This window comes from Myotis lucifugus, unplaced genomic scaffold, assembly GCF_000147115.1.
Source record: "Myotis lucifugus unplaced genomic scaffold, Myoluc2.0 scaffold_576, whole genome shotgun sequence".
NCBI classification, from domain to species: domain Eukaryota; kingdom Metazoa; phylum Chordata; class Mammalia; order Chiroptera; family Vespertilionidae; genus Myotis; species Myotis lucifugus.
Window position 1 is genome coordinate 170851 of NW_005871624.1, and position 17023 is coordinate 187873.

Genomic DNA, 17023 nt, shown 5'->3' on the forward strand with positions numbered 1-17023 from the left:
TAACTAAAGCGTAGAGAAGTGAAATAATTTATCCAAATTCCACAGCTGGGATCAGAAGCTAGGGCTATCTAACTGGAAAGTCCACGCTCTTAACTCCTCTCCGTCCTAACTAGTGCGATTCCCTTTCTTCTAGACCCAGCAGGAGACAGCAGCCTCAACACCCCAGAGGCCAGGAGGCCTGTCTGAGGCCCCCATGACCTCCGTTCCCCATCCCTGCCTCTCAGCTTAGAGTGGTTAAGAGCCTGGCTTGGGAGCCAGACTGTGCCGTGATTCTGGATCTGTCTCTTATCAGCTCTGTGACCTTTGTCAAGTCACTTTACCTCTCTGAGCCTCAGTTTCCTTCTCTTTCCACGACAAATGCTTACTAAGTACCTGATATGTGCGGGCCTCTGTCTTAGGTGCTGGCGATGCTGTGGTGGACAAAACAGATAATTCACATACTACAGGGCGACAGATAATGTACAAGCACATAGACAGATGGGGAAAAACAGTACAAATCACAATGAGATCTATGAAGGTAACAAGAAGCTAAGATAGAAGATACCTGGGGGCTCTTCATAGAGTAGTCATGGAGGGCTTCCTGGAAGGGGTGACATGAGGGTGATAGCCAGATGAAGAGAAGAGGCCAGCCCTGTGAAGCTCAGAGGGAGAACAAATTAGGCAGGCGGAACAGGAAGTGCAAAGGCCCTGAGCTGACAACTAGCATGACTATTTCAGGGCTATAAGAATAGGAATAATTATGCCTATCCCAAAGAGTTGTTGAGATGACAAATGAGGTTATGTGTGCAAAGCCCTTCACCTAGTGGCTGGCACATTGTAGGAACACAGTAGATGTTGCTTCTTTTTTCTTATTGTGGTGGTGGCTGTCCCCTCCCCCCACCTCCCACCCTCCCCTCAGCCCCAGGTCCAGACCCTGAGGGGAGGGTAAAGGAGGGGATAGATGGCTGGTGGAGGAAGGTTCTTACTGTTGCAGAAGACTTGCAGTGGGGTAGTCCTTTCTCTGGGGACTAAACTCAGGGTCCTGGAGTTGGAGCTGGAGGTGGGGGCAGCGTGCCTCTGGATTATTCAGCTGCTCCATCTGTAAGCCTAGGCCCCTGGAGATGAGGTCCTGAACCTGCTCACTGTCCTCTGGCCCTTTCTTCCCCACCTTTCCCTCTTCTCTCTGGTCCTGGGAAGCCGGAGAATCTGCTGCTGGCCTCCAAGCTCAAGGGCGCTGCGGTGAAACTGGCAGACTTTGGCCTGGCCATAGAGGTGGAGGGGGAGCAGCAGGCATGGTTCGGTGAGTGGGGGCAGGGGGTGTTGGGGGTCAGCCTTGTGTTGATATGTTGGCCTTTAGGAACCTCTGCCTGAACAAGGGCAGGTTGTAGAAGGTGTTGGACCAGCCAGGACTCAGGTAGCAGAGTTAGAGGTCCCTCCCCACCCAGCCTCTGGGTCAGTGGGTAGGGCTAGGCGCAGGGACATGGTTACCAATCGAACAGAACATAGCTTCTTCACATGCATAAATACCTACACTGTTGGCTAGCGGCTTCTAGGGGTTTCCCCCACATCCTGAGTGCTGGAGATTATTATCCTGACATCACAGATGAGGAACAAAGGCTACGAAACCTGGAAAAGGTCAAAGGAGATTACAAGGGGCAGAGCAAGGTTTTAAGCTCAGATGATCCAGCATGCTCTGAGAATAGGGCATAACTGAGTCTTTCCTGCTATCCGGGGACCCTTTTTAGTGGGCAATATTGCCCAGTGGTTAAGAGCCAGAGCTCCGGGTTCCAGTTCCGCTTCTGCTACATATGGGGGGTGTGATTGGGCCTCCTTGCACCTCTCCTAGCCTGTTTTCTCATCTGGAAAATGGGGACAATAATAGAATGTTCCTCAGGGTTGGGTGAGGGTTAAGTGTGATCAGGCATAGAAAGTGCTCAGCCCTGCTTAGCACACATACTCAATAAACAGGAACCATTCTTATGATTACTTGTTAAAGTACTTGGGGTGTCCATTATTTCAACTGATCCTCCCAACAGTGCTGGAAGGTATTTAAAATAGGAATCCCTAAGCCCTCATTTGACAAACGAGGAAAATGAAGCCTAGAAAAGAGACCTACCCAAGGGATTGAGGGTAAAGGCCGAGTGAGGGACAGCCTCCTGCCATCCCAGGACCAGCTCCTCAAAGGGGAGAAGTGGGCAAGGGGTCCTTCAGCTCAGCGTGGGGCCAACTGGCAAGGACATTGATTGGTAGTGGCTGCTGGGAGGATGTGCTAGAAGTTCATGGAGCTGAGTCAGGACCCCATGGGAAGGGCTCTGGGGTTGATCAGTGACTTCTGCCCTAGGCTCTGGAGTGGGGGCGGTGCCCAGTGTCCTTTATACTTGTCCCCCCTGGTCTAGAGGCGTTGCTGGCCCCATCTGAGGGCAGGAGGAGCTGTTGCCATCTCCAGGGCAGTCCTCACCCTCCTCCAGCAGGACCTTGCATTGGTTTACTTATGTGCCACCTCTGTGTGTGTCTGCCTGTCTGTGTCTGGGGAGCAGGGTTTGCTGGGACACCTGGATACCTCTCTCCAGAAGTGCTGCGGAAGGACCCGTACGGGAAGCCCGTGGACCTGTGGGCCTGCGGTGAGTCCTTCCAAAGGCCCCTCTGTCCCCCTGGCCAGCGGCATCTCTGGTGCCCTCTCTCCTCTTTCCCATCACTCTCCTCCCCATTGCTTCCCCTCACAAGGGGCTGAAGCTCCTCCTGGCGCTCTCCCCAGGAGTGATCCTGTACATCCTGCTCGTGGGCTACCCCCCGTTCTGGGATGAGGACCAGCACCGCTTGTACCAGCAGATCAAAGCTGGCGCCTATGATGTGAGTGTCACTCTTCTCTCCAGCCTCCCTGCCATCCCCGGAGCCCCTTCCAGTGGGAGCCAATGGCCAGCGAGGTCAGGACCCGAGGATGCCCCCCTCCTGCCCTCCCAGTCCATCTAGGTCTCCTTGTCACTCTCTAGCTGTGGGCCGGGGGGTGAATGGTAGGCGGAGCTTGAGGGCTGACTGAGGCCAGGCGATGAGCTGCCTGTGTCTAACGACCGGGGGCCTCTAAGGGATGGGGTCTAGCCCATGGGGCTTCGGAAGGCAGAAGCAGCAGCAAAGTGAGGCGAGAGGTTGGGGGGTGGGGGTGGGAGCAGGGGCAGGCCCTAGATCCAAGTTCTCTTTCTCTCTCTAGGTATAGATTTATAGAGATAGATAGATAGATGGATAGATCACAAATAATGATAGCTGACACCTATATAGCACTCTTCTAATGCTTTCTATATATTATTATAGTTAGTCCTCACACCAATCTATGGTATAGGCACTGAGAGGTTCAATAACTGCCCAGATCCTATAGCTAAGAAATGGTGGAACTGGGATTTGAACTCAGGCAGTCCGGCTCTCGTGTCTAAGCTTCTAACTACAAACTATACTGCTTTCTTACATGGCTGATTTCTATCAAGCTATGTGCCCTGTGTTTTATACCATACTTAATCCTCACAGCACCTCTAGGTCACATGACTCGCCCAGGGTCACTCAGCCCAGGAAGCAGACTTGAACCCAGCCTTGTGATCCTGAAGTCTGGGCTATACCCACAGGCCTGCTGCTTTCCAGATAAGGCACAACCTCAGAACAGCAGAGGGAGGCCCCCTTTTCCTATGCCCATAGTTCTGATTTTTCCTGGGTGAGAGCACCCTGCCCCAACTCCTCCTGGTTATGGATGCCCAAGTGGATGGGCAGTAGGACCCCTGCCTGCTCCCCTGCCAGTCAGGGGCTGGGGGATCGCAGGGGTGGCCTGGGGTAGGCTGGGCAAACCTGGCCCCTCTGCCCCTTTCAGTTCCCATCACCAGAATGGGACACCGTCACCCCAGAAGCCAAGGATCTCATCAATAAGATGTTGACCATCAACCCGTCCAAACGCATCACGGCCGCCGAGGCCCTCAAGCACCCCTGGATCTCGGTGAGCCTTCCTCAGCAAGACCCTTCCCAGGACCCCGCCAGACCTCAGGGTTAAGGCCTTCACGGAGTCCTGTCCCTGGGGTGAGGGGCTTTATCCAAGAGACACTGACCCTGCTGTGGTTCTCAGGGGAAAGTGCATCAGGACGGGGGTGCTATTGGCATTGAATGTCTAGTGCACCAAACGCTACAACAGAATGTTTACAACATCCCCTAGAACAAAGAATTATTCCCCCAAGATGCCAACCACACCCATAAGACACCCTGCTGAGGGGCCCTTGGGTAGGCCTGCCTTCTACTCACAGACCTCTTCCCTACTCCCTCCAGCACCGGTCCACCGTGGCCTCCTGCATGCACAGACAGGAGACCGTGGACTGCCTGAAGAAGTTCAACGCCAGGAGAAAACTGAAGGTAACAGGTCCTCACCCTCCATGCCCCCAGACATGGGAGTAGCGTGGCCTGGGCCTCCACCGTGTCCAGGAGACCACTCACTGTTCTTTCCTTCTCTGAGTCAACAAACATTTATTGAACACCTGCTGTCTGGGCAGGGCGGTGAGCAATGGAGACAGACACATAACCAGGACATGATGGGGCCGTGGTGAGTGCTGTGCTTGCACGCCCCGAGGCTGTGGGTGTACACAGCAGGGCCATGAGCCAGGTCTAGAAGGACCCAGGAAGCCTGCCTGGGCAAGTAGCATATACGCTGAGGCCCCAAAGGAGAAGCAGGCATTAAGCCACGATGGGGGTGAGGCCCCAGCTGCCAACCACTGGTGAGGAATGGCCCAGAGACTTGGGTAGGGGTCGTGACCCCAAGGAAATTACATGGAGACCCAGGTGGGCCCTGAGCTGCAGCCTCTCAGCAGGTCCTGTGTGTTCTCGGGGCCATGACAACTCCTGGCCTAGACCTTGCCAGGGTCCCCATGAGCAGGTAGGAAGAGCGACCGAAGGGTCCCCATCTGGTCGGAGGAGAGAAGCCATCAGCATGCTGAGTGACAGATACTGGGCCCCTGTTCATTGGGAACCTTCTCACCAATTGCTCCCAAGCTTGGCACGGTGGCTCAGGATGGGGACCTGGGCCAAGGGTGGCGGCCAGCATGATGCCAGGAAAACTGAGTATCACCCCCAGCCCCTAGTGGGAGCTGTCACAGAAGAAGTCTCCAAGTGTCAGAATCAGGGATTCTTAAAACCAGGGGCTGTCGGACTCAGAGAGTGTCCAAGTCAGAGAGCATCAGATTAGAAGGGCCACTGCCCCCCAGCCCCCTTGCTGACAGAAAGGGCTTTTCTGCATTAACCTTCCAGGGTTTCAAGCCCAGGGATGTACTAGTACTAGAGTGGGTGCTGAGTGCCCCGGGCGGAGGGTGGACACGGGAGGGGCCCTGGGGTGCAGGGTCTACTGTCCTTGCCCAAGCAGGACACCTCCATGGCCTTTAGCAGCCCCCTGACAGGTGTCCCCGGGCCCATCCACCAGCTCTGGCCAGGCCGGTGGGACCTATTAATATCTGCTTCTAGAATGGCCCTGTCCCTGGAGCGGTGCCAGCTAAGGTTGAGTTCACCCTGGTTTCTCCAGGGAGGTGGGGGTTGGTCCCTGGGCTGTGGAATGGGGGACTAATGAGGGGCAGCGGCTTTGGCTTTGTGTATGAGTGGAGCACCTGTCTCTCCTTCCCCACTCATCACCCATTTCTCTGTCTCTCCTCTCCCCACTCACCTCTGGCTTCTCTCCCCACCGCACCCTCTCCTCTCACCTGTGCAGGGAGCCATCCTCACCACGATGCTGGCCACCAGGAACTTCTCTGGTAGGTGGTAGGACCTCAAAGCCCCAAACACATCCTGTAGGAGTGGGGACATTGCCATGTCGGATACCTGGGTACCCTCAGGCCCGGGGGCCTGGGAGAGCGGGGGCTGCAGAGGACCCCGTGACTGGGGGCTTTGCTCACGTGATGCAAACCTGCACCCAGAAATGGAGAAGGGTCAGAGGTTGGCAAGCGACGGGCCCACGAGGAAGGGAAGGGCCAGAGGTTCAGTCTGTGTCCCCTGCCTCACAGGAGGGCTGGGTTCTCAGGCTGGGCCAGCCAGAGGGAAGGCCTCTCAAATGTGCGTCCAGGTCCGGGTGGGACTGAGCAGCATTCCTGTTCCCTGTGGTTACAGAGCCCTGGGCTGAGCAGTCTCCATGGCCTTTACGACAAGGCAGTGGGGGCCATCGCCATCCCTGCTTCCTGAAGGAGGAAACGGAAGCTCAGGGGGGTGGACGTGGGCGGCCCAGGTGGCATCACTAGGGGGAGGCAGAGCCTGTGATCAGCACAGGTTTGACCAACCTCAGTGCAAGTGCCCGTAGCCAGGGCAGGAGCCTTCGGCCTTGGCCAGAGCCAGGCTGGTTAGGGCAGGGAGCGCCCGCTGACCTGTGGCATGTGGCCCCCGAAGAGAGAAGGGGAAGGGATCAGTGTCAGGGTTTAACAAGAAGCTCCCCCTGGCACACTGGAGAGTTCTAGGACCAGCGCTGCCAGAGGCTTCTCTCTGGGAGCCCGGAGGCTGAGTGGGCAGCTGAGCAGATATGGCAAAGCTCACCCGAGGGGCCCTCTGCCTGGGGCTGGAGCCAGCCTGAGAAGGTTGCTGTGGTCACGTGGCTGGCTCCGCAGCAAGGGGTCGACTCTGGGCGGCTACAGCCCAGGCCTCGAGAGAGGGTCCCCCTGCTCATTTCACGAGCTGGGAGAATGAGACCCAGCGTGGGAAAACCTGGGACTTCGATCTGAGCTTCTGCCACTGCCTGAACTGCCTCCCCATTCTCTCCCCAGACAAGGATCCTGCAGATCCTCAAACTGAAACATGAGCCACCCAGACAGAGTCTTTTTTTAACAACTGAAGTGCCCCTAGAGAACTCTAATCCAGAACTTAAAGATGGTGCCCATGGGGTTACTTCCAATCTCTAGATGTGCTTTGGGGTGGGGTGGGGGGGGGCAGGGGTGTTTAAAAATTTTTTGCAAAGTATTCCCAGCACTTAAACATCAGGAGATTTCCCAGAAAAGCCCAGATCTCTGTCTTCTCTTGAAAATCAGAATATGTGGCCTCACAGACCCCCCCCCCCAGTCTTGCCATAGTGGCTGGAGCTGAGAGGGCCCCCCGGAGGCTGGAGGGGCAAGCACTCCAGCCCCGCTGAGCAGCCTGGTTCAGCCCACAAGCCTGTGGGGCAGGGACAGCCATTCCTTTTGGCTTTGGATCCAGCGGTACCCACTTGCTTACAAGAGGGTAAATTTTGGACGAGAGCCAGGTAGGGTCATTGGAAATGTGAGGGTGATTGGGAAGCTGGACAGACCAGGAGCCCCATCCTTCAAAGCCTCTGGGGCTGCAACGTCTTGTACGCCCCTTGTGGCCGGCTCACTCTGCAGGCCACCAGGAGACGCACAGGTGGCACCATTTATTGAGCATCTACTGCACAGAGGTCAAGCGCAGTGCTAAGTAAGCACTTTATAGACACCCCATCTCATTCAACATAAAGCGTTCGCTTGAGGTCTGAGCAGCCGGTTGTCAAGTTGGGCAAGGCTGGGCACTCGTGCCACTTCCTGGCTGATGCCCTCCCTCTCCATGGGCTCTGGCCAGGAGGCGAGGGGGAGGGAAAGGGAAGTGACAGAGGTGGAGCCTCCCTGAGACCTGTTGCTCTGCTTTTCCTGGCTACCGGGGGCAGGGCCACCCCCAGCCTGGAGCTCTGGAGTTTGAGGGTGGGGAGGCCTCCGCCAGGATGGGTGCTCTGGCAGCGGTGGGCCCCACAAGGGGGCATCTGCTTCTTGTCACTGGCAAAACACGGCTCGCAGCTGTCCAGCGTGAGTGGGCAGGGCTGACACATGACCTCTGCAGCAGCATGGGGCTAAAATTAGAGCGGGCTGGGTTGGGGAGGGAGCATCCTGCCCCGGCCGGGCAGCCGGGCCTCCGGGTTGGCCACACCAGCACGGGTGGTGACCGGGACCCAGAGGGAATCCCCGGGCTCAAACAGTAACTCACAGTCCTGGGACGCACTGGATACCTTCCTCACCCTCAACCCATGGGGCTGGGGGGTCACACTTGCGATCGCTGAGAACTGTGGGAGCCCAGGCCCACCTAGGGGGCCACTGGCAGTCCCAGGCTCCAGAGGAGGGAGGAGAAGCAGGAGGAGGTCTCCCAGATCGCTGAGCCGGCTCCCTGCCCTCCGGCTGCCCGTGGATGCTGCTCTTCCTTGCCCTCTGGGCCCTGGTGCCCTGCCTGGTGTTGGTAACCCTCTACTTTCTCTCCTCCATAGGAGGGAAGAGCGGAGGAAACAAGAAGAACGATGGTGTGAAGGTAAGCCCCCTGGGAGCCACCAGGGCCTGCTCTGGCGGCGTTTCCTTCAAGAAGGCCCGGCTTTCAGGCCTGGCGAAGACCCAGGCCCTGCTGGTGGTGTTCTGGGCAGATGCGGTCTCTCCTGCAGCCAGGCCATCCCCAGACCCAGAGACCTGGTCTTCGGTGCCCACCTCTCACCAGGATCAGGGGAGGAAGCGGGGGAGGGGGAGGGTTGAAAGCTGGTGGGAGACGCAGCTGGCCTGGGGTTGGAGTGGGCACAAGGAAAGGGGCAGGTCAGGAGGAGGTTTCTGGGGTTCTCTGGGGCTGGAGGACTGGTGAGCAGGAGGTACCAGGAAGGGATAGAGATGACCATGAGGAGTAACTTCCCTTTTCCCGAGTGTGGGCTGGCAGGAATGGATCCCTGACCCAATACACCCCAGTCCAAGAGGATGGACAGCAATTTCTCTCCACTTTGGGGTCCAGAGGTGCCCTCTCCCCCTGAAGACCTGCGGTTCAATGCTAAGCATCCCCGCCTCCCCCTACCCAGGCCTGCCCTCTGTCCTCCCTCCCAGTCCTGAAGCCCGAGCTACTTCCACACCCCCCTGACCCCGCTCCCCTCCTCTCTCTTCTCCCTCTGCTCTCTGGGGCCTGGTCCCACTCTCTGCAGCCCCCTTCTCCCTGCCACTGGCTCGCCTTGTGGGTTCTCTTTCTTGAGACCCTGCCTTTCTCTGGGCTCAGAGCCCTGACTGGCCAGGGCCCCAGGGCTGGGCTGTGCCCAGGACACTGGAAGGTGTGGGACGTTGTCCAAGCACAGCCACCAGGCAGGCTGGTGGCTCTGTGGCTTCATTTGTAGTGGCATTTACAGTCTCAGGTCGCAGGCTTTGGTCTGTCACGGTTACATGGGAGGGATCTGGGCTGGCTCTCGGAGGCCAGGGTTCGGGCCTCCCCTCTGCAGGCTTGAGTTTTCCCATAGGTACAATGGGCAGGTGGAAGGGTGTGGACTCCATGATTTCCAGGATTTCAGCTTTAAAAACATACCAGCAAACAAACAAACAAACAAAAACAAAACAAAACAAACCGACAAAACCCTATCTAATCACTCTCCCTCTCATCTTGGGTGCTTGAGGGATACCTAAGTATTTGGTTATCAGTTGAAGTCCGTGGTTTTCAAACTGAAGTCCTTGGAACCCAAAGGCTCTGGGGAAGCACCTCCAGCAGCAGATGGGGTGGGGTGGGATTAGAAGCGGCAAGCAGAGAAGGTTCTGGGCTTCCCCTGCCCACTTCAGCCAGAACGGCTCCATGTTACAGCCGGCACCGTGGGTAAGAGAGCCTGGGCGGGCTTAGCAGCCGCAGACCTTGGCTGGTTATTCGAGTCCCCTGAGCCTGTGTTTCCTCGTTCAAGCGGAGAGGGTCACAGGGGTGTCCACCTCGCAGGGCTGTTTGTGAGGATGAGCCAAGATCACGTGTGTCGAGGGCTTAGCACGGTGCAGGGCGTGCGACACATGTTCATGAGGTGCCGGCCAGTGTTATTATCTTTTCTGTTTTATCTACTGGACTTCCGGGTTAAGATTTGTCTTGAAAACAGAGTTTGCTCAAGAGAATATCTGGTAATCCACAGATCTAAAGCCGGCACAATTTCTAAAGTTGTCACGCACGCATCCCGAGTCCCGTAGTGGAACTCAGAATTGAGTTTGGGCTCACCTGCTGTTTGGCTCACCATTTGAAAGGGAAATGGGGGGATGTACAATGTGGGGGTGGCCGGTTTGGAGCCGCTGGAGCTCTCACTGGCCCTGGTTGGTAGACACTGGGGCACGGGGTTCCCTGGGGAAAATTGTATTTGGGAGATAGGGGGCAGAGGCCACAGGTGCTGGTGTGCTGTGGCCCAGGTCAGTGGAGGAGGAGGCGGCAGAGGGAGGGTCTGCTTGGCTTGTGGTGTGGCCCTGGCAAAGGCTAACTCAGAGCCACTGCTGTGAGGTCAAGGCCTCCCTCAGGCAGGGTCTTGGGACAAAGCTCTGGTCTGCCTCTTCCCAGGCAAAGCCAGGAGGCGGAGCCTGCCCGAGGGCAAGGCCATGGCATGGTGGGGCTCTGGCTAGTCACAGTGGGTGCAGCTGAGGAAAGTGCCCCTCCTTCCAGCAGCTAAGACAGACCCTGAGTGACTTCTCAGGGCAGCCTGGGTGGATGAACAGAAGCTCAAAGGCTATTCCTGGCCCGACCGTCTCTCTGTAGTGCAGCCTCCTTCCCCTCCTGGGGGTTGGCCAAGGAGGAAGTCCAGCTGGAAGACAAGTCACCCGGGGCCTCGCCCAGGATTCGGGGCACCCTGCCTGCCATGTGTCACTTGGGGTCCAGTCATGTTTTCACCGTGAGTGAAACTGGCTCTGGTCAAGAAGCCAAGGGTTTGACTCTGGGCCCCGCCGTCCCTCCCTTGGGGACCTGGGTCATCGCTCTGTCATCCGTGCAAAGGAAGATGGCAGTGGCTTGCGAGCCTGGTGGTCATCCCGTGCTTCTTCCACTGACACACGTTCAGCCCAAGTGAGGAAATCTTCCTACAACACTGTCCTAGAGACAAACCACCGGTTCCACCCGGGGCTTTGCCGAAGAAGCAGGGATTGGTCCTGCCGCTGGAGGCCAGCCGGCCAGCTGGAGTTAGAGACATGGCACAATACTGTACTGCAAGGGCTTTTAATGGCTTTTGAGGCTAATTTCGACCACACTTCTCATTTCTATCATCCTCGCTAACCTTAGAACCATGCTTTCTTCCAGGTGGTTCTAAGAGATGTGACTCTACTTTTGGTGAAAGACTTGTAAATTAGACGCTAACGTGCCGGTCAGTGTGGGATTATTGTTAGTATCACCATTTGTGACTCAGGGAAACTGAGTCTTCCTATTATCAAGAAGCGATGCCTTCCTCCAACCACCCTGAGGCCTCCACTGCTATGAGGAGGGGCCGCCTGCTCCCACCCCTCAGTCCACTCACTGCCCCTGTTGGTGTCCCATCCGTGCCGTTGTGACTTCTCTCTCCCATGTCCCATCCTGTCACTGTACGTCCGAATCTGATACAGTCTCTGCTCTATGTTCCCTCCTCGTGTCCTGCCTGGAACCTCCTGGCCCCCCGGGCCAGTCCTCAGGTTTCTGCTGTCAGCCAAGCTGAGAGGGCCTGTGCTCTCCCACAAACACTGTGCCTGGCTTGGCTCCATCCAGGAGTGAGGCTGACTCTAGGAGGAGAGGAGAGGGAGGGAGAGGAGAGGAGAGGAGAGAAGAGGAGAGGAGAGGAGAGGTGAGGAGAGGAGAGGAGAGGAAGGGAGAGAAGAGGAGAGGGGAGGAGAGGAGAGGAGAGGAGAGGAGAGGAGAGGAGAGGAGAGGAGAGGAGAGGAGAGGAGAGGAGAGGAAGGGCTGACTGTAGGCTGCTGGCTTCAGAAGTCATGCTGTCCAGCCCAGCTGGAGCAGGTGCAGGGGCTGTGCCCAGTGAGCCACCCCTGCCATGTCTGCAGAAGCCCTGGAGAGAGAGCACAGGATCTCAGCCCAGAATTAGACCTGAGGACCCTCAGAATATTGTGCTTCTCCCTGGAGGACCCACCCTAAGGGCATCTCTATTCCCTCCTCAGCTCTCCCTCCCACCCCCTGCAGTGCAGCAAGGAGAGCAGCCTCCTGGCCTCAGAAGTGAATGGTTTGGGAAGGATAAACCTTTGAAGAGCAGCCAGGCTGTGGGTGCCTGAGGCCTGGACAGAGGAGAGAGCGGCACTCAGGGGTTCTGGCCTCTGCTCTGCTAGCGGCCAGCTGAGAGACCCCGGGCAGATCACTGCCCATCTTTGGGCCCCAGTTTCTCACCTGTGCAATCCAAGTGTCAGTCTTGAGCTGCAGCCCTCTGTATGAGTCTTTAGGACTCTTGGCTTAGAGTTGAGAGAAGAAGATAATCTACCTTTGTCCTTTCTCCTTCCTTCCCTTGGTTCCACAGCCAGTAACACAGGGAAAGCTACAAACTCCCCACAAGCTAGAGTAGGCTGAATGGCAGGGCCCGACGGCTCAAATTCTGGGCTCCGCTCTATGTCTGGCTGTGCCTCGGTTTCTCTCTCAGCATAAAGGAGTTGGCTAGGCCAGTCGCTGGGAAGCTGTGAACACAAGCGGAAGTTCAAAGGCCATTTGAGAGGACTGGTTCCCGCACTTGGCCCTGCTCTGGGATCTCCTGGAGATACTGTTTTAAACGGAGATCCCTTGGCCCCACCCTAGGCTGAGTTCCCAGACTCCTCGAAGGGGCCTGGTTATATGTGACTAGGACACTTGGGAGCCTTTCAGCAGAGATGCATGGGAGTCTAGGAGGAGAGATTGGGCCTCACCCCCAGACCCAAGCACCCCTTTGTCCTTCAAGAGCTGTGGATTCTGCAGGCCTTAGGCAACTGGCATCCGAGACCCAGGTTGACTTCCCCCAGCAGAGCGGGGTGTAGAGGGAGCCCTGGTCCGGGGGAGGCCTGGCCTGGAGCTTGGTGATTAGACTGTGAGACCCAGGCAGCTGTGCGTGAGGCCCCAGAACTTTAGGCTGAGAGAGGACTGGTCCCACCAGGTCAGCTGTTGCTGGTGGCCCTGACTCCTTGCCCCCATGCCCTGCCGGCACAGGCCCACCGAGGATGACCCTGAGGCCTATCCTCCTTCCGAACCTCCCCTGTCGTCCATCCCTCTGCTCTCTGCCGTTTTCACGCTGTGTCTTTTCCTGTCCCATCTCTTCTCCTTGTTTTTCCAGAAAAGAAAGTCCAGTTCCAGCGTTCAGTTAATGGTGAGTGTCTGCCGTCTCCCCAACGCCGGTAAATGCTGGGCCTCGACCCCTTGCTCCTGCCTCCCTCCTGCAGGCTGCACTGGGAACCCGGGGCGGGGAGAGGGTGCTCAGGGCGTGCTTGGTACGTGTGCCTCGTGTGACAAATATGTGTGTTGTGTGTGCGTGTTGTTGGCGTGTTTCTGTTGACACCTCCCACTCCATGGCCCAGACCAGCAGCCTGACAGTAGACCTGAGAACTCTGTTGGGTATGAAGGTTGATTTGAACCCCATCCCACATCCAGCCCTTGGCTTCTCGCTTCTTCCCACCCTCTGCTCTGGAACTCATCTCAGGGCTTGGTTTGTGCCAGTTGTGACGAAGGGTGGAGGGGCTTGGTTTGGCCAATACAGTGGGTGCCGTAGAGGCCCTTTTTGAGCAAGGCTATACAGGGCCTGCCGGTGGCAGAGGAGCCACCAGCCCTGCCTCTGTCTAAACGTTCCAGTGGTGGCATGGTGGCCCATGTCCCTCTTCTTCTGATTCCATTGCTATCTCCCTCAGTTGTGTGGTTTTTCTCTCCCTGAAAAGCCCAGCTCTCTCACACTGGGCCTCCCTCTCTCTCTCTCTCTTCCTCTCCTGCCAATGTGTGTATTCCTTCCCCATTCTGTGGCCACCATGTGCCTCTCTGCCCCTCTACACCCCCTCTATGATCCCTTAAGCAGAAAGGGCCCAGGAACCCCTCCCAGCCCCTCCAAAAAGTCCAGGGTTCTCCTTGCATCTATCCCTCCATCCACGCCCCCAACCACCAGCCACCTGCTTAGCTGGGCCCTTCCCCCCTTAGGTTCAGAAGTCTGACAGGTTTTCAGGGGAGCATCCGGATGGCAGAGCCAATGAGGCTTACAGAAACCGGGCCGCAGCATCAGGCAGCCGGGGCAGCCCCCCACTGGCCGCGCCCCCTCCTGCTGGCCAGGCAGGCCTCAATGCCTCTCTGTTCTCTCTGGCAGGAATCTTCAGAGAGCACCAACACCACCATTGAGGACGAAGACACCAAAGGTAGGGGGGCCTTGCCTTTGGCGTCTGGGCCCCAAGGCCTCCTCAGGCCCCCTTCACTGACAGCCCCTGGTTTGAAGGGACCCCAGTGCCAACCTGGTGTCCTGCTGCTCTGCACAGAACCTCCCTTTGGTTCCTTCCAGGCTGAGTACACTGTTCCCGGTGTGGGCTACTCAGCTGGACTTTTCTTATTGTGGGGGTTATGCATTAACTTTCATATGTGTTAGAAAAAAATCAACGTAACACATTCACGTCATAAATGTATCACAGTGGTATGCATTTGCCTTTTGAAATAAGCATTTTTGAATTTTTTTTAAGTGTGCTGATTTTTAAGACATGAATAATTGTAAGGAAAGGGAAAGCAAAAGTGCAGAATGTTCACTTGTATGGGAAGCATGGGAAACCCTGTCCAGGAGCAACCTGGAACGCAGGAGCGACTAGCAGCCCTCAACCTCGGAGGGAGCAAACCGCATATAATTGTGATCGGATAGTAGGAGAGGAAGTAATAAGGACAGTAACAGAAACAATGGCTGTGCTGTGGGCTAACCTGGAAGTGCTTTATATTGACCTGAACTTCATCACAACCCTCTGGGGAGGTGCTGTAATTAACCCCATTCGTTCCACAGCCCCAGAAACAGGGGAGTGTCTTCAGGTCCTATAGCTCCCAAGGGTGGAGTCAGGATTTGAATCCAGGCAGTGTGACTCCAGGGCCTGGCTCATAACCACCACGCTGGGGGCCTTGGTGTGTGGAAAGCGTGCGTCTTCTGGCCAGGGGACACCAAATTGCTGGATGAGTTGGTGACATTCTGTGCTGTCTGCACCCGGCCCTCCTCATCCGCCTGGGACAGGGAGACCAGAGAGCTCAGGGTTCTCACACTTGGGCACGTGTCAGAGACGCCTGGGAGCCCTTGAAATCTAGGAAGACACCGTTGACCTGGAGAGATCACAGCTGGACCAGTTTAGCCATCTTTCAGTAGTTTAGATAATTTTCCTCTAAAAGAATATAATGATGGGGAAAAGAGCATTTCATTATGCAATAAATATTTTTGCACAATTGTAATTCAGGTTTTAAGACAACTTTGATACAATAAATGCCATGACTACCTCTTGACTCTGCCAGGATACCCTGGAAGATCAGCCCCACCCTGTATGGCCCTCTCTGATCAGTCCCAGCTGTGGGGGTGCGGGGGTGGGTGGGGAGGGACTCACTAACGCCATAGCCTGGCACTAGAGCAAATCCGTTTTCTATGATGGCACTAGTGCCAACCTTTAGAAACACATGATCTTGAAGAAGAATTCCTCGTTAGGGTCAAATCAGCCTCAAGTATAATTCTCCACCCACGCCTGGCCCTGCCCCTGTGGATTCTGATTCTATGGTTTTGCGTTGGGCTGAGGCATGGTGTTTCTGTGACCGGCCCCATAGTTGAGGGCTCACTGTCCCGATGGTAAGATTGGGATTTTTGAGGAGACTTGCCGTGGCCTCATAATTCTGGTCTCAGAGCAGTTAGGGACCATGGAGGCGAGCTAGCTCTGTGCTTCTTCACTGGGGTCCATTTGCTGGTGGACCTTGGACAACTTACTCAACCTCTCTGAGCCTCCTTAACAATAGAGTTGTTGATAATAGTTCCAACCTCAGAGGACTGCTGTAAAGGTGAAACGAGAGGCTGCATGTAAAGTGCTTACACGGTGCTTGGCACATGGAAATTGTTTAGTGAATCTTAAATTTTTTGTGAAGCTAGAGCTTGTGGTTGACAGGAAGCCACATGCCATTTTTGGAACATCAATTTTACTGAGAGATTATTTTAAGGCAAATGTTTATATATTAAACAGACAGAAATATTTGGAAGAGAATGCAAAATTCGTGTGCGCTGTACATGTAAAATGTGAGCTGCCAAAGACATTTCCACCTGGGGGAACGGCTCTGGGTTGCACCCCCAAGCCCCCACATTTACAGTCATCATTCTCTGCTTTAGAACACCATGGGAAATTTTGTGAAGCCTTGAATTTTATTTAGTTCATCTAGTCCCCCTTTTTTTCGCCCTTCTTTTTTACTTTTTAAAAAAATGTTATTGATTTTAGAGAGGGAGGAGGAGGGAGAGAAAGAAACATCAATGTGAGAGAGAGATGTTGATTGGTTGCCTCCCTTATGTGCCCTGACAGAGGATAGAACCTGCAACTTAGGTATGTGCCCTGACCGGGAATCGAACCCGTTACCTTCAGGTGCACCCGACAGTGCTCCAACCAACTGAGCAACCCCAGCCAGGGCTAGGCCCTCTTACAGGAGGAAGTCTGAGCTCAAGGAGGAGGAAGGGCACATCGGGTTATTGATGGCAGAACTGGGACCCATTCCCTGCCTCATTTCCCCACATGCAGAAGGCCCTGTCTGATGGGAGAGACACTGGCTCAGGCAGGAGCTTCTCCCGCGTTTGGCAGGAAAGAGGAGCCCTGTGCCTCCCACAGCTTCTCCAGGCCTCAGAGAAACTTTCCAGAGAACCACTTCCTGGTGTTGATCTGCTAAGTCTTCTTCCTAAGTGAGAATAGCAGCTGGTGGGGTGGATTCCGACCTAAAATTAAAATTAATTAGAAATGTCATCCTCCAGGGAACATTTTCCCATGAGCAAAGGAAGGGACATTAATATTTCAGAGCGCCTCGGGCCTCATGCACAGGACTCTCACCCTCCACATTTCACTGGGCTCTGCCAGGCTTTCTCTCCGTTCCCCCACCTCCTCCTGGTCAGCTCCATGAAAAATTAATGTCCTCTACAGCCCAAAGAGCTGCCTCAGAATCTCAGCAGAGACATTCTGGGGAATATCAGCCAGGAATGCTGATCCCATCTCAGCTTTGGCATGCTGTGTGATCTTGAGAGAATGCCTTAACCTCTCTGGGCCTCGGCTTTTCCATCTGTAGGGGAGCACTCCTGGACTGTCTGGGTGAATACCTGGCAGGTGGAAGTGCACAGCTTGCTCCCGAGCAGCTGCTGAATGAACCCCTCACACAGCAA

The 17023-nt window shown here is 55.7% G+C and overlaps 1 protein-coding gene across 2 annotated transcripts in view; it reads left to right on the plus strand.

Annotated features, from left to right (window-relative positions):
* The window catches only part of CAMK2A (calcium/calmodulin dependent protein kinase II alpha), a 57689-nt gene that overhangs the window by 29609 nt on the left and 11057 nt on the right, over nt 1–17023 (plus strand). Inside the window, exons 7-15 of one of the 2 annotated variants that reach the window (XM_006104478.3) lie at nt 1177–1279; nt 2517–2600; nt 2735–2829; nt 3830–3952; nt 4276–4359; nt 5699–5741; nt 8213–8253; nt 12965–12997; nt 13976–14024. In XM_006104478.3, coding sequence (XP_006104540.1) covers nt 1177–1279; nt 2517–2600; nt 2735–2829; nt 3830–3952; nt 4276–4359; nt 5699–5741; nt 8213–8253; nt 12965–12997; nt 13976–14024 — 655 coding nt within the window. The remainder of the gene's footprint in view (nt 1–1176; nt 1280–2516; nt 2601–2734; nt 2830–3829; nt 3953–4275; nt 4360–5698; nt 5742–8212; nt 8254–12964; nt 12998–13975; nt 14025–17023) is intronic. The other variant, XM_023745747.1, reaches the window with a different exon arrangement.